This window comes from Aphis gossypii, chromosome 1 (assembly GCF_020184175.1).
Source record: "Aphis gossypii isolate Hap1 chromosome 1, ASM2018417v2, whole genome shotgun sequence".
Classification (NCBI taxonomy): Eukaryota; Metazoa; Arthropoda; class Insecta; order Hemiptera; family Aphididae; genus Aphis; species Aphis gossypii.
The window spans coordinates 35305903-35322379 of record NC_065530.1 but is presented as its reverse complement, the minus strand read 5'-3'; the positions used below and the strand labels follow the sequence as shown (position 1 = coordinate 35322379).

General features: G+C 27.4%; 1 protein-coding gene across 4 annotated transcripts in view; it reads left to right on the top strand.

Annotated features, from left to right (window-relative positions):
- Positions 1 to 16477, top strand: part of LOC114124827 (rap1 GTPase-activating protein 1) — a 159109-nt gene that overhangs the window by 108218 nt on the left and 34414 nt on the right. The window contains exon 1 of one of the 4 annotated variants that reach the window (XM_050197037.1): positions 4016 to 4132. The exons of the other annotated variants lie outside the window; for them this stretch is intronic. Coding sequence (XP_050052994.1) covers positions 4037 to 4132 — 96 coding nt within the window. The 5' untranslated portion in view covers positions 4016 to 4036. Of the gene's footprint in view, positions 1 to 4015; positions 4133 to 16477 lie in introns of those variants that run through there. 4 annotated transcript variants of the gene reach the window in all.

The following is a 16477-nucleotide window of genomic DNA, read 5'->3' as shown; positions in this document are numbered from 1 at the left end:
CTCGGTTGTTTGTAGTGCATTAATTATAATAACAATTGTAAATAATCAATGGGTTCCTCTTGGGTTATACATCAAAATATAGGATATTTATACTTAGTGAGACAAATTATTTATAATTCATAACTTATGACTTATGAGTTATGAGTTATGAATTATGATCATTGTCTTCGCTGTGCACGTGGAGGAATTAATCATTTCATTTGATTGGTATATTAAATAATGTATTTCATATATTACAAATAAGTATTATTACCTATACTTATTATCTTTACTTTTTTTTTTTTACTTGCAACAAGAGTGTTGTAATTATTCTTGAGATATTAATATTTAAAACACGAGATTGTAACAACTAGGTTCATACATATATTTTTTTTAATCATCATAATTTGCACAGAACATTTTCATGAATCATAAATTTTATGAACCTTAATGTCACTTTTCAGTATCACGTATCACAAAATTTTAGTGCACCAATAACAATTAACAATAATTACCTATTTATTATAAAAAATTAACAACGACGATGGTTAATTACGTTTTAAATTTACATTATCAACATATTTCCATTTAATTACGTCTAACATTCCATAAATTACCTTTTATTTTTGCATTATATCAAATCAACGTTATTTTTTCATACCTAAATTTGATACCATATAAAAATGAGAAAATTGCTTAGAATTTATACAGATAATAAATACATAAATTTCCGATACCAAAATATTATTATGAGCATTATTTACCTATAATATACCTTCATATAATCACACTTATTTTAGTTATTTTATTGTTTCAAATTAGTATTTACTATACATATTGATTAATATTTTCATAATTCTAGTGAATATTTTAATATGATTTTACATTTATACATATACATATTTAATTGAGCAATCATAAAAATTAAAATGGTATTATAAAAAGTATTATAGGTACCTATAACCTATTAATAATAATGACTGCTATAGTACACTATGTAAAATTCTTCAATTGGCCATATTTGTTACTTTTAGTCTTTATTGTTATTAAAATTATTGTATCAATTTACACTCCACTGACATATTAAATTGGTCATTATTACATTTAATTAACATTGCAGAACTTGTGTACTGTGTACAAATTGTTCATATAGTACAGTTCCGATAGGAAATATCAATCGCGTTGTGTCTTCAAAGTTCAAATACAAATGTAACAGATTTTTACCTTGAATCTTATAACTTCCTATTAGTATATAAAATACAATTTAGTCTGAAAATACATCTGTTATTGGCATTCACTTGGTTTCGGTAGAAATCTACTAGTATTATACCTACATTTAAGATCGTCTGCGTATTTAATGTTTTTACGTTGTATTAAACGTTGTTATTCTTGTATTTTAGGTTGCAAACTTAATTATAACAATTTCCATTAATTTGTTGTCCGATAAATATTTACTGAGGGGGATTGTATTGTATAAACAAAAATGACTTAACAGTAAAAACTCGCTCAAGCCTCATAAAATTATCAGATTTTGTTAACTTTTGTTTTTTTTATCTGAAAAGAAGTCTTTTTACAGCCTTAAATGAACTCCTCTTTTATTTTAAATAATAGTATAAAATTATTTGTGAATAAAATTTTCTTTAAAAAAAAAACTATTATTAATTTTACGATTGAAAATTGAAAATATAGTTCAATGCAAATAGTAGGATATTTCCTTCTATTAATTAAAAAAAAAAAAATCGAACTTGAATGATTCTACTGGAAAGGATGACTATTTTATAGTGTATTTTTAAGGGAAAAATGATATTAGTACCGGACACCATAATAAAATGTGTTGCCAAATAGAAAGACGATATTAATGACGATTGAAGTAATAAATAGTCATGTATATATTTATTTTACTATAGAATTATGAAATATAATATGATTATTATATTTACCTACGGAATATAGAGATCATCGATCATTGGTTTTCTGTATACAATTATTATACATACAGTCTCGGTTCTTCAATGATATATACTATATGGTGTCAATTTTGAGTTAAAATATGTTACTTACTTAAATTTATAAAGTTTCCAGTTTCGACTATGAGTTATATACTGATAGTTATGCTATAAAATGAACTTTGTTATACAAACAATGCAATTCTTTTTCTTATTGGCATTTTATCGTTTTTGGGACAAACATTGCGTACGTGTTAAAGAGAAGATTTTCGAACACTGCTTTGAATCGATATTTTAATCGTTGTATACTCAGCTGTTTATAAAAACACTTTATTTCGCGTGGACTGTAGTTAACGTTGCGGCTTTATTATTTTTCCCCAAAAAAAGAAAACAATGGATTTAATATAAATGTACGGAAACTTTGAAAATGTAATTCATCGAATTCATACATCTGAAAATCTTTTCATTAAATTATAATACAATATAATAGATGCGTTTGTTTTTGATGTTATTATACAAACGGTTTTCAAAAAGTAAATAGTTTGGCTCAATTTTATCTCTTTATAACAGTGCTGTTTGTGTTCTGTCAGTCACGTCGAAGCCGAAATTAACTCACTAACGCTTAACGCGAAATATATACTATTGAAGTAATATATTATTGTATAATGCGTATACCTATCTCTGACCAAATTTATATGATGCGATATGCTACGCGTTCCATTGGGAATTATTGGAGCCGTTTAAGTTCATACCTACTGTATGCCAAAATGGCAAATAGACAACAATAATATTATAATTTGGTGAACGATGCATACACATTATATGTTTATTAATAAATCGTCAGTATCTATAAACGTTTTAAATACATACTGAAAATAGAAAGTGTTTTCTGTGGAGTATGCGGATGATTATCTGCAACGGTATGTTCATAACAATTTACGTTATGTTGCACCGCCGGATCGCGGAAACCACTCGATTGCGAAATGTGTTGATTGCCTCTCACATGGTAGCTAAATAAATATAGTCTTACCGTGCTGAAAATCATAATTTTTTCTATACGTGCGAATGACCCCAAACCTTTACTAGAAACGAGCCACAAACTACTATATAGTATATAGTTCTTGTTAAAAAGTAAAGTATTGTTAATAATAATATTGTGATGGCAAATTGCATAGTTCATGACAATAATCCATAAATATTATTATTTTGTACGATTGTACTGCGAGGAAACTTAATTCTCTGTAATGCGTGTATAGCATGAACATTAATTGTTTAACCTAGCTAGTCGCCTTAATATTATTATTCCAATAAAGCACATACAGTTAGAGCGTATCAAGCGTTTGCACCAAAAATGTATGATTGCGTTAATATCATTATAGGTACTACAAATGTCTTATACATAATATTATACTTGATTTATGATATTTGAAATGCGTTATTATTATTGTCTGACCTATATCTAAATATACGCGCGCACGACGACAACTGCAAATTTACCGTCGCTTGTGGCGCTCGTGTCTTATTATTGAAGTGGAAAACTCAAAAAAAAATCCGACGACCTGTAGCACGCGGTACACTCGCACAGCGGTATTATACGATGGTTGTACATTTCGCGTATATTAAACAAAATAATAATTGAATAATAATATATCGGCACCAGCTATACGTAATATAATTCAATACCACTGCACGGCAAACCATTCATCACCGCCGCCGCCGCCTCCGCAGCAGCAGCAGCAGGAACGCGCGACAACTCAGCGTTTGCACAGTTGGTCCGAGCCGAGAGGTTCGCGAAAACGGTTTTTCTGGGCACTTTACGGGGAAACCTCCGGCGCGGCTCGTACGCACGACGACGACGGTATTAAAAAATAATACGTGTTGTGGAGGTACATATAATAATATGTAATATTATCGTATTCCGCAGTATAATCCGACCGATATCAGCGGCAACCGTCTCTCGCGAAAAAAACACGATTCACCGCAATTCTGTGGCCGTAATAACAATAATATTAGTATATAATATATACGATTGCGTATACGATTCGAGACTGTGTTACACTCACGTATTGTCGTCATAAGTACACAATTGTATATTATATATTTGGTACAGAATGTTGCCCAAAACGCGGAAGTCCCAAGCGGGCTCCAACAAGAGGTCAACCGTCAAGCATCCGCTGATCGAAGAGCCCGAAGAGCAAAATTCCGAAGTGAGTTGTACCTACCTGTAGTACCTTTTTGTACGTGGAACCGAGCGTTTCAGCGTTTTCATAATTAATATTATAATTAATGATATACCTATATTATTATAATAGAACAGCGTGCGGTATTAAATTGTGACGATCGATTATTTTGTCGACTTCAATACCCGAGAGTTCGGCGGGTTAGGACTGCTGCTGCATCGACGTATAACGTAACTGCGCTGTGACATTACAATGATTTGCGTATACGTGTTGTATATATGTATCATCACAGCGATGGCGTCGTTCTCGTTTACCATTGGAAATAAATTAAAAACCGAAATCATTACTCACTTCTCCGCACCGGTTCGTTAGTCGTCTGTTTACATTATATTGATGTTTATTTTATTTTTTTTGCTTTTTTTTTTTTATTAGCTACTCTAAAAAACGTTGATAGCTTGACATTTGTACAAAACATAAAGAGCTGGTGATATAGATCGTTATAAATGGAGAAATATTAAACGAAAATAGATTAAGGAGAAATAGTGCATTTAGCGATAAATGCATATTAAAACTGAATAAAGAAGTGAACTTAGTGAACTATAATTGTTGAATTTAAATTTAAATTTAAAATGAACTGTGGTAAAAATTACAAATATCTTAAGTCGCATTTTGAGTTTTTTTGTCTCAGCATATGATTTGTCTTTGAGTCAAATACGAGTATCTGAAACTTGGGCTAGCGGAACATTTTTAGAAGTTTTTTTTTTTACTTAAGTGGGGTTTGAAAGAATAGAGTATATTTCTTGTCTTAAGAATATTTTAACTTCTTATAATATGATTATGGGCAATATTTATAATTTGCGGTTTGAGCGCTGTAACATAAAACAAATTTGGTCATTGACTAGGTATCAGTTATTTTTTTAGTATTCAATCATATTTTCATGACATACTTAACGTGGTGATTATACAGTGTGAGTGTGTGACACTTCGGTTATATTATGTACATACAGTATTTTAAGATATATATTATATGTAATAGGTACATAGTAAATAATTAATAGGACATACTTGTGTTGACCATAATCAAGCAAATATATTTTGTCTCTGAAAAGGGACTGTTGTGTTTTTGCTCTTAATATATTATAATATCAATATAAATATACTAGCATTTGGCTGATTTAGGAACGTACGACAATGAGAACTGTTTTTTTTTTATTAATAACATTCACTTGATATCTATGTCAATAACTTTATTAAATATTCAAATTGTCTTCAATTGATGATATTCGTTTCCACTAGGTTTTCATTACATTTTTTTTTCATTATAATCTTTTTTTTATGACTTAGAATATAATATAATACCATTAGCTTATAAGAATATAGTTTGACTATTATTTATTTCTAATATGAATCATTTCATTAGATGTTTCGTGCGTATTAAATAAGGTCAATTTTGTTATTAAAAATAGCATAGATAATTTATTTGATTTATCTTAGTTTCTTTTATTTTTATTTGGAAATTTATGATTTTACACTCCTTTGAAATTGTTCAGTTTAATATACTTCTTAATGATCCAATATATAAGATAGGTTATTATTTAGATATTTTTATATAATAATATAAATAGTCTTAAAAAACATAAACCCACTAATTATAATCTTAATAAGTGATTAATTATTTAATAGATACTTACTTAAATGTTATTAGAAATTTTCTATTAAAAAAGATCCTAAGTCTAATGTTGTTATTATATACATAAAAACTAAATCTATTTTATCTGGCATACTTTTTTGGAGTAAAGTATTTTTAAATTAGTGTGAACAAAATAATACTTAACTGTAATTTCAAACTATTATTATAATAATGTCTCTAACTGCTTCTGCTAAGAAATATTTTGCAGCAGTATTTAAATATTAGTTACCTGTAGCGTAATTTTCTTATTTTTTTTGCTATAAAAAAAAAAAAAAATATAGTATTAAATAAGAAATAATGTTTTTCCACAAATAATAAGTAGCTTATTACAATTACATATCATAAAACTCTGGACTTCGGTGGAATGGAGGATGTATTGTTCGGAAAATAATAACAATGGGAACTCGTTGTTAGTACCGGTTCAAATTAAGCGTGATAAATGAACTAATATTATATTTTTTTGTGTTTTTTTAAAAAATATTTATATTCAATAGTATTTTAAATAACAATTGTAAAACGCGTTTTTAGTGCAAACATATAATATTATTTAGGACATCCATCTGGTATAACTGTATAGTGTATAAGTACATGTTTACTTATTATACACATCAAATTCATATCATTATGTTTAGACCTAAATAATCTATGTAATAATTATTTACTATTACTATATGTATATTATAGGTTGTAAATACTTATATTTAAAATGTTATTAAATGCATTTTTAAACATTTTTTTTATTTTATAATTTTAAAGAACTTTGATTTTAATTTACAAATACCTCTATTATTACATACCTTTAGCAAACTATGATACCAATCTACTATTATTTATATTTAGATGTAGATATTGAAATAATATTATAAAGCTAAGTTAATTATGGCACTAGTTAGGGTGATAAATATAATTATAAATTTACATTGTTGGATTTAATTGTATATTTTATTTTTTAACGTATTAAAATATAGTAGGTGTACATACGTGCATAATGTAATAACATATGATAACAAATTAAATGTATACTATAAAAGTATAAACCTTAATCATTTTTATATTCACTTCTTAACTCCTGAACAAATAATTCTGATATTAACTTGAAGACTTATATTTACCTGAAAATCTATATCTTGTAAATGTTTTCATTTATATTAATCGATTGATTATTATAAACGCAACTTTAAAACTTCTTAAATTTAAATTTCCGAAAATGCCAAGGGTTTTAATAATAATAATTATAATTTATTAATAATTAATTATACACTTTAAACTTAACGCTAAAATTTAGATCATATTTTTAGTAAATTATACAGTACATGTATCATTAATAATTTAAGTCATATATTATATCTTGCTTTTGAAAATAACAAGAATCTACTCATGATAGAGTACCCTCACTAAAGCTGTACACCAAACTTAATTTTTCAGTTTTCATTAGGAAACTTCTTGCTTTAAACTTTCAGAGTACATACATTTAAAATGAATGCGCAACTAAATATCCGAGTGCAATCATAAGTAGGACATACGATCTCGTTTGATGTTTTTATAATTTATATTTTACAAGACCCGTTTTGTGTTCTGAGTAGACTGAGTCCGGCTTCTTCCTTTTGTATGACTTCACAATAGATGGCCAAAATAAATTTTTCTCCAGCTTTTCACGAGTATTGTTTTTATTTTATTTTTTTGATTAGCCAATATTGTTTTTGTACAACCATTAATATAAGAATAAGAAAAGAGTTCCCATGGGCATGCCTATCTTGGACACTATCATTAATTTCACAAAATATCTGACAGTTTCTCAGTCGACCCGGAAAATTAGTAGCGTAGGTATTTACAGGGGAACGAACTACGTTTTCTGAATCTCATTTTATTTCGCAGTGTAAAAGCTTCGTCGAGAAGGTAATCAGTTTGTTAGTAAAGCATCGGGGTGTTTTTATTTCATTTTTTTTTTATCATTATTAACGCCATATTTTCAAAGGAAGTAATGCTCTCGGAACAAATTGCGCGGCAAAGCGTATATTAAATGTATCTCATACAAAGCATCTAAGCAATATAATTATACTTTGAAACTCTTGTCTTATCTGTTAATTAAAACGCACATTGTCGTATTAAAACATTTTTAACGTAACCTTTGCGGTCACAGCGTTTATGCAGTCTTTAAAGCTGTGAGGAAAATGCAGAACTTGAAAAATACTTCATGAATTATTAACTATAACGTTACTGTATAGCTGTTTATAGTGCATATCGTATTCATATGTGTAGGCATTCGATAAAGTGCGTGAGTCGTACCCACCATTTAAATCATTATACCTATATTTTTATTTCAAACAATGTATTGGTCATATTGTTATTACTTATTACCAAAAAAAAAAAAATAAATAAAAATATATTATAATCATGCATTTTTAATGTGAAAATATGATTTTAGTGTTTATGGAAATAGATTTTTTTACACAATAAGTATGTTATATTTATCAAAATAAAAAAATATAATGCTTGGGTGGTCTGATTGTTTACATATATAAATAGTCAATATTCATTGTAATATGTAATTTATGAAAGTAGTTAAGTCTGTGGTTTTATATTTTGTTATGTAAATTTGATAATTCGTTATTTAATGGTTACTATAGTAACTAGTATTAATAGTAATCAATATTTAAATAACTAATTAAATTTATAATTAGTTATAAAATATTTTCGTGTAAAATCAAAGTAAAATGTTTAAAAGAGTTTTTAATAAGGATACCTACTATCTAGATGTATTATACTTTTTTTTCAACAGAACGATACAATTAGGTATTCTTAATTTTATAATATTTTGTTTATTAAAACTATATTATATTATAATAATAAAATTATATTCTGTTTTGTTTCATTTCTATAATAATGATAATTAATTGTGAAATAAAAAATTAACACTGAAATATTCAATGCTTGATAAATAAATTGTTTAACAGTGCACCTATGACGATTTTATAATCAAATTGATCAATAAAAATTGTATAAATTTAAATTATTTCACTGACAAAAAACCAACTTATTAAAAATTGAATTTATTGTGTCCTAGAATAAATAATAATCAATAATTATTTCAGAGAGTTAGATAATATATGAGCTAAATCTTTAAACTTAAGCAAAAGTTACATGGAAATTTTGGAAATACGTTTTACTATAGAAAAAATGTTTAATAATAAGCAGAATATAGAATGTATGTGCACCTATATGGCTATGTATATACAATACTATATTAACAATGACCAGAATCTGTAATTATACAATATATCAGACATAATCACAGAAAGCATAATAAATTCACAGTTGCAAGTTCGCCGGGTTGATGTTGTCGCTGTTATGGTCGTCGAGACTTGAGAACCTGCAGCTGTGAAATTATGAAATATCGAAGAAAAAGCAATTGGAATTTTCCCCTCGACTGCGCTCAAATAGGATAAAATTACAATCGCGGTTTCAAATTGCGTTTTTATCGATACCATATAATTTTTATACGTACAGGACATATAGGTATAAATGTATAATGTGAATATCACGATATAAATATATATATATACTCTCGAAACGGGACTTCCTAGTGAAGAACTGCAGTACCTATATAAATGATTATATATAGGTGCTTCGCACAGCTGCAGTTTGCGGAGGTTGCATTACACGACAACGTTTCGGTTTCATATGGTTAAACATAATATTACGAAACGATACGTAGAATTTTATTGGTATCTAATCTTATCGAACTTATCGAGATAACACGACTCTCGCGTGGACTTTTGAACATAATATCAGCTCTCTGCATCGCGTATTATTATCATATAGTATCATATTATCGTAAGCGTAATAAAATGTAGTTTTCCCCATCGGGCATCGAGCACACCACCGAGTTATAAATGCGAGACTGTGTCGGGTATTTTGGAGACCGAAAAATAAAAATATAAAACCGCAATACTTAGTAATATTATTTGTATGTATTGTATACCCGAGCCACTCGCAGTTATTTAGCCAATATAACCAAATTTCCCTTCCCCTAAGCGGTACACACGATACAATACGGTATAACTTGAAGTCGTTCTCTGTCGGACGTTACATTATATCATTCTTTAAAAGCAACGTCGTTTAGGTAAAACGAAACCGGCACTTTTGGTGTATTATAATATCGTACTATGTACGGCGCACATCTGTAGGGTAGTCACGTGCGACAAATATTACTACGACTGTTGTTTACAGCGGCGGCGAGTATATTATGTAGTATACTCGTACACCACACCAGCACTATACAATAATAATAAAGTATAAAAGTGGTTATAATAGAGATAACAGAATGTTGGTCTGCATACCGTATGGAGTAAGTCGTATATAGATAGTACAAGTCTGCGTGGGTTGTATATACCGCACTATAAAATATATTATATACCCAGTTATAAAATAATATGTAATGATATTATTTTAACCGTTGGTGCAACGCAGTAGTCACGAATACTAAAAGCATAGTATAAAAACATATTATATATTATTATCTCTAACGGTCATCATCGACGTGCGGGGAAGTGCATTTTTTTTATTTTCGTTGTACGTAATACAAACCACAGCAGTGTAGTTAAGCGTGTGCACTGTACAATTGCATATGATTCGAACGGTTTATTATTTTTGTGTGCCTTCGGTTTTTCAATGCACACACTATAATAATATTATACCTATCTTCCGAAGCCGCGACGACGGGTAGTACAAGTAACCCAATACACGCGCGTTTGATTACAATCGGCAATCCACGTCGTGCATAATTCACTATATTTTATACTTCTCGTAGGTATAGTAGCTGCAGATGGAAATATTATGGTATATTATTCCGACGCACGCAAGCAAAACTGGAGTTACAAATCGTACTTGCATTTAAATTTTAATAATAATAATATATAATATAACTTTGAACGTTGTTCCCAATTCCCACGGTCATATTATGACGATGTCATGATACCACGGTCGTGTGTACAGAACTTATTTGACGAGCTAGCGATCACCACTGTACGTCAACCCTAATACAGACTTTATCCATTACCACCGATATTATTACGGTTCTCATAACGAGTATAATATATGGGGGGACGAAGGTGTATATACGTGATAATAGCTTTCCGTGTTACCAAACATTTATATAATATAACTAACTAGGTACCTAGCTAATAGTATGATACTTTGGGGAGCCACTTGTTTGTCGTCGTCAGTTACTGGAGCACTAACCGTTGTTTACGGACGGTTTTTTTCTTTCCCTATCGACTTTTACCGCAACGCGTCATTTAATCCGAGTTTATCCCGCGTAACTTTTTTTTCCATCAACGCCCCGTAAAGTGGTCTTTTGTAAACACGCAATCGTTAGAAATTTAAATAAATTATTTAAAATGATTTTCCTCGACGATTTATTTTAATAGCATATAAGTACTCATATTTTCTTCTGTTTTATATCGCTGCGAAACCCGTTATTATAACAATTTACCTTCTAGTATAATGTTAAATAAATATTTCGTAAACGTAGAAACTTTTCTAGAAATACCTAAATTACAATTAATCTTGATGTTAAACAAAATTTATGTAGGTATATCCATTGGTATTAATAAAAAATGTGTGACTATAATAGACTATTTGCGGCATCTAGATTTTAGACTTTATATCTGTTTTTCTTTTTACGCTTACCAAGTTATTAAAATATAAAGAAAAGAAATTATATTAATAGTATAAAATAAGATAAAAGTTGAGAATGAAAAATTTTAAAGCTATTAAAACTAGTAATTTTAGTATATTGTTCACCATTGTTTAAAACTACAATGTTATCAGTTTATAATGTTTTGTTTTTATTGAGCAATTATCCACTTTTTATTTCAGTTATTAGTTGTTCAGTTCATATAATAATATTATCATATTATAAATATACTTTGAAATTTTAGTGCATTGACTTAACAATAGGAATACAAATATTATTGTTTTTTAACTACAACATCTCAGTATCGTTTTACCAAATTTATTAAACAATAAAAAAAAAATATACACAAAAGTACACGAATCGGTAAAGTAATTTTACAGATTATGAACTATTACTTACACAATAGTTGGTTTTTGATATGTTCCTACCGTTATACGTCTTTAATACGTTGTACTCGTATGTCATTGTTTGTAAACGTTCGAAGGAGACACATCGCCATAAATACTATTATAATGATGATACATGTTTGACAAAACAATTATAAAAATGACAAAATGTATACTATTAAGTACACCTACTACATAAATGTTTACTTTAGTTTTCAATACTTCATTTTAAATTAAAAAATATATAGTGCATTGTCACATAAAAAAAAAATCAATTCAGTTTTCGAACTTCATCTTTTTATTTGATTTAAATTTCTAAGTACCACTAATTTACCATTACTAATTTATAGTAAGTACTTCACTGTCGACCATAGTATATACATTATAAAAACTATTATCAGAATTTAAGTATTCGAATAATGAACTATAACGGATATGCTTTTATTTATTTTTTATGAGTGTATAAATTAATAATAATAGTAATATTTTTCAAATTAATTTTAATACGTTTAATACTATTATTTATTACCTTTTAATTTATGGGTGTCAGGAACCTTTTCAAATTTTATTCGATGACATTATTAAATATAATCAATAGAACTTACAAAATACGTAGTAAAAACGATTAGGTATAGTATACCATTTTAAAATATAATTTATTATAAAATGTATTAAATGTCAGTATTCCTTAGAAAAAAATGATTTTATTTTAACCATTTTAAGTTCTAAGTTTGTTAGGTATTACCATTTAATTATTTATCAACATAATAGAACAATTAATATTACCTGATTTAAAAATATCGATTACCTTACATTTTGTAGTTTTAATATCTTAGTGTTTTATTACGTTCATTTTTTTTCCATTTACTTTAGATAATGAAACCGTCCGGATCCTTAATTATTTTATCATTAATAAAATGTCAAAACCAAATGCTGCAGAGAGGCATTTTATTTAAAAAGTAGTAAACTCAATTTAGTCTCTGAGTCGACGCGACGTAGTAATTGTCTTTTCATGAAAACATGCAATAGATCACGTTCGGTTTACTTCACTATATTGACGTTAACTGATATTGAACGACTACAAACAAACATTACAAGCTATATTTTACTTACACATTCACAACTCCCGAATATATATTTGGCATGTGTTCAGATCATAATATCAACTTATCAATCAACAATAATTTTTTAATCGTAGCGTGGGTCACGTGGCTAGTATTGTAAATAATAATTGTTTACATATCAGTTCTCCGTATATTATTATTTTATCTCTATTAAAATTTATTACACACGTTTTATTAATTGATCATCACATGTGCAAACATTTCAAATCAAAACTATCAACTTTTACTTGTACTTTTGAAATGTTTAGTAGTTTGAATACTAAATTACACTAGTAATATATACTATTTATACTAGTAAAAATATTAAATAGTTCTATAATATCTTATGTATTATTAAGTATTTAGTATTTACTAAACTTACACGGGACAATTATTATTCGTTAAATAATAATAAGGTAACAATGAATTGTACTCCGGTGGTATCTATCTATTGGCTTCCATATCTGTTGTAAGTAGGTAGTGCAGATACCAATATAGAGTAAATAATATATATACCTACTTAAGTTATTACGGCGTTTCGTATGTACAAATAGTGTCGTTTCACTCTGTCCTGTATATTATCCATGTATACGCATTATGTTTAAATAGGAAGTAATTTATACTTACGTTTTACCTCGGGCGATGTTGAGTTTAATATGTATAATGTATATGTATATAAAAAAAATGAAAATAAAAAATACCTTCACATTTCAGACATGATTACATGAATGACAGCCTAGATACCTATTTAAACATAGGATTTATTCATGATTGAAGTTGAATGGTTATATTGTCACAACTCACAATTTGAATTGTTTGAAGAAATATGGATTCCTACTTATATGATATAACTATATAAGCATACGTAATATTACAATGCATTGAGTTAGATTCAAGTCAAAATGAGCTGTTATTATTACTTGGTTATTTATATTATCAATATACGATGCAATTATTATGCAAATAATGAAATATTTACATCAATTTTTTAAACAACTTTTATTAATACTATAAAGTTATAGTAGGAAATTTGATTATTTATTAATTATTAGATAACACTTACAAAATACAAATTATAGAGATTATACGTAAAATTATTTTCATAAAACAATATACAATAATTAATAAACCTAATATACATATTGATTACTTACTTTTTGTATTAATAATATTATTATTTTTTAAAGATTCATATAAATGGATACATAGATTTTCTAAAAAAAAAAAAAACAGGTATTTTTTTATTAAAATATGAGCTGTAAATATTTTATGAATATAAACTGTAGGATTACAATAGTCTATATGTTGAGTTCATATTTAGCGAAATAAAAATTATTATTGTTTAAGGATATAGTTTTTTTTATTCATTTTTTTTCAGATTTTATTCAAGCTTCAATTATTTTTTTTAAATTTATGAAATTCTGTTTATATTTATGGCATCATTAAATATAAAAAAATACAATGTCTAACAATTAAAATTAAAAATATATTTATTATTTTATTCTAGATATACATGCTTTTAGTAACACTTTGTCGTTTATTATTATTTCTAAGTTATAACTTTATTAAGAATATAATTGCATTGGTTTTGTAATAGGTATAATAAATTGATATATTGTTATTTTATTAATTAATCAAATAATCAATAATAAAAGTAAACATGTTAGTTTATTACTTAACTATCAGTCATCATTACGGAAAACACATATTTATTAACTATTATGAGAAATTGAAATTATTATTATGTAAGTTGATTATATTTTGTATATTGTAAATCCTAGTTCAATATTGTGATCACAACATATATATTTGCGTATAGCATTTGTATATTGATTTTTTGTTATAATAATTTCGTTTTTATACTATAATGTTGATAAAACTTCAGTACAAACTATAATCATACTATTTATATTTATTATTGAAAACTCAGAAAATTACTTATTGTTTTTGCAATTTTGGCCAAAATCATATTGTGTATAAAGTATAAAATTTGTAAAAAGTTAACACGTACCTACGTGAATAGAGAAAATTACACTGTGGTTTAACAAAAAGCAATATTGGCAATGTGCATGGATGACCGCATAGTAAGTTTGGGCAATAATTTACTATGCCAAATATTTATTCAGTCCATGAAAAGTTATCACCATTTATTAGTTATTGTTGTTATAACACAAAGTGTACGAAATAAATATTAATTTAATGAAGATAAGAAAAACTGAAAATGGTAATCTATGTAATTAGGTGTGTAAAAAACGTAAGGTATACGTCATAATATAGTCGATACAACATAATATAATGGATATTAAAATACATATTTAACATTATGTATAATAAAGTTAACGCTGTTATGTTTACCTGTTATGTTTATATACAAGACATTAACCACACAATATTAGATATAATTTATAACCTTAAAAGTATGTATTTTTTATTTGTTGATTTTTGGTAAGAAATATACATTTTCTCATCAAAAAAGTATTCGGCACAATTTCTGTATATCACGTGTCTACTATATATTATTTTATTAATACTATTAACATTGTTATTAAAACGAAAACACACTATATTGTTTACAGCGTTTAATACTGCACAATGCATGTGATGTGTTTGTGGTGTTTTAAATAGTATAATATTATATAGGTATATACGGTTAAAACCATAGGGTTGCGTAATCATATTGCAGGGTGTATTAACCATATAGAAACGGGCTGAACAAACACGATTCTTGACGAGCTTTTGTGGAATAATGTTTTCCCACGCGTGTCCACGTGTCTAAATCGTCGCTGCTCTGTATCCGTGAGAAACTTACGGTGTGCATACACCGACGGGACATTGGTACATTATTACATACAGGGTGATTCGTTCAATGACTGAATGGTTAAACCTGCCAAGTTGATTTTTTAAAACATTTATATGATGGTTCCTTTTTTCAAAAAAATTTATAATATTTATAATAGCTGTATAAGGTGACTATAACATTATTAAAAAAAAAAAAAATGGGATTTTTATCAGTATGATTTATTTGGTTTTAAAGTTATTTTAACGAAAGACAAAGATACCTTCATTTTATTTTTTATAATTTTCAGCAAAATATTTGCACGAATATTTCGATGTATATACATACAAATGAAGTGCCAACGCCTATAATAAATACAAATACTAATAATTTAAAACCAGTATTTCTCTAAATCACAAAAAAAAAATTAAAGTGGCAGGTTAAACGGACCATCCTGTACACTATAATATATTGAGCGCTTGCACGAGTGGCATATATAGGACACAGGTAGGCAACGTTGGACATTATACGTTGTAGGTCAGTACATTATATCATATATATATGATATATTAAGCTTATGTGTACGCGTATACACGCATCGAAGGATGTGATAATAATTGTATTTTATACATCGTAAACGTTTATATGTTATGACCATCACCCCTAATAGTTCTATACCAAGTCATAACCACTGTCCGCGCTTATCGATTATTACTATT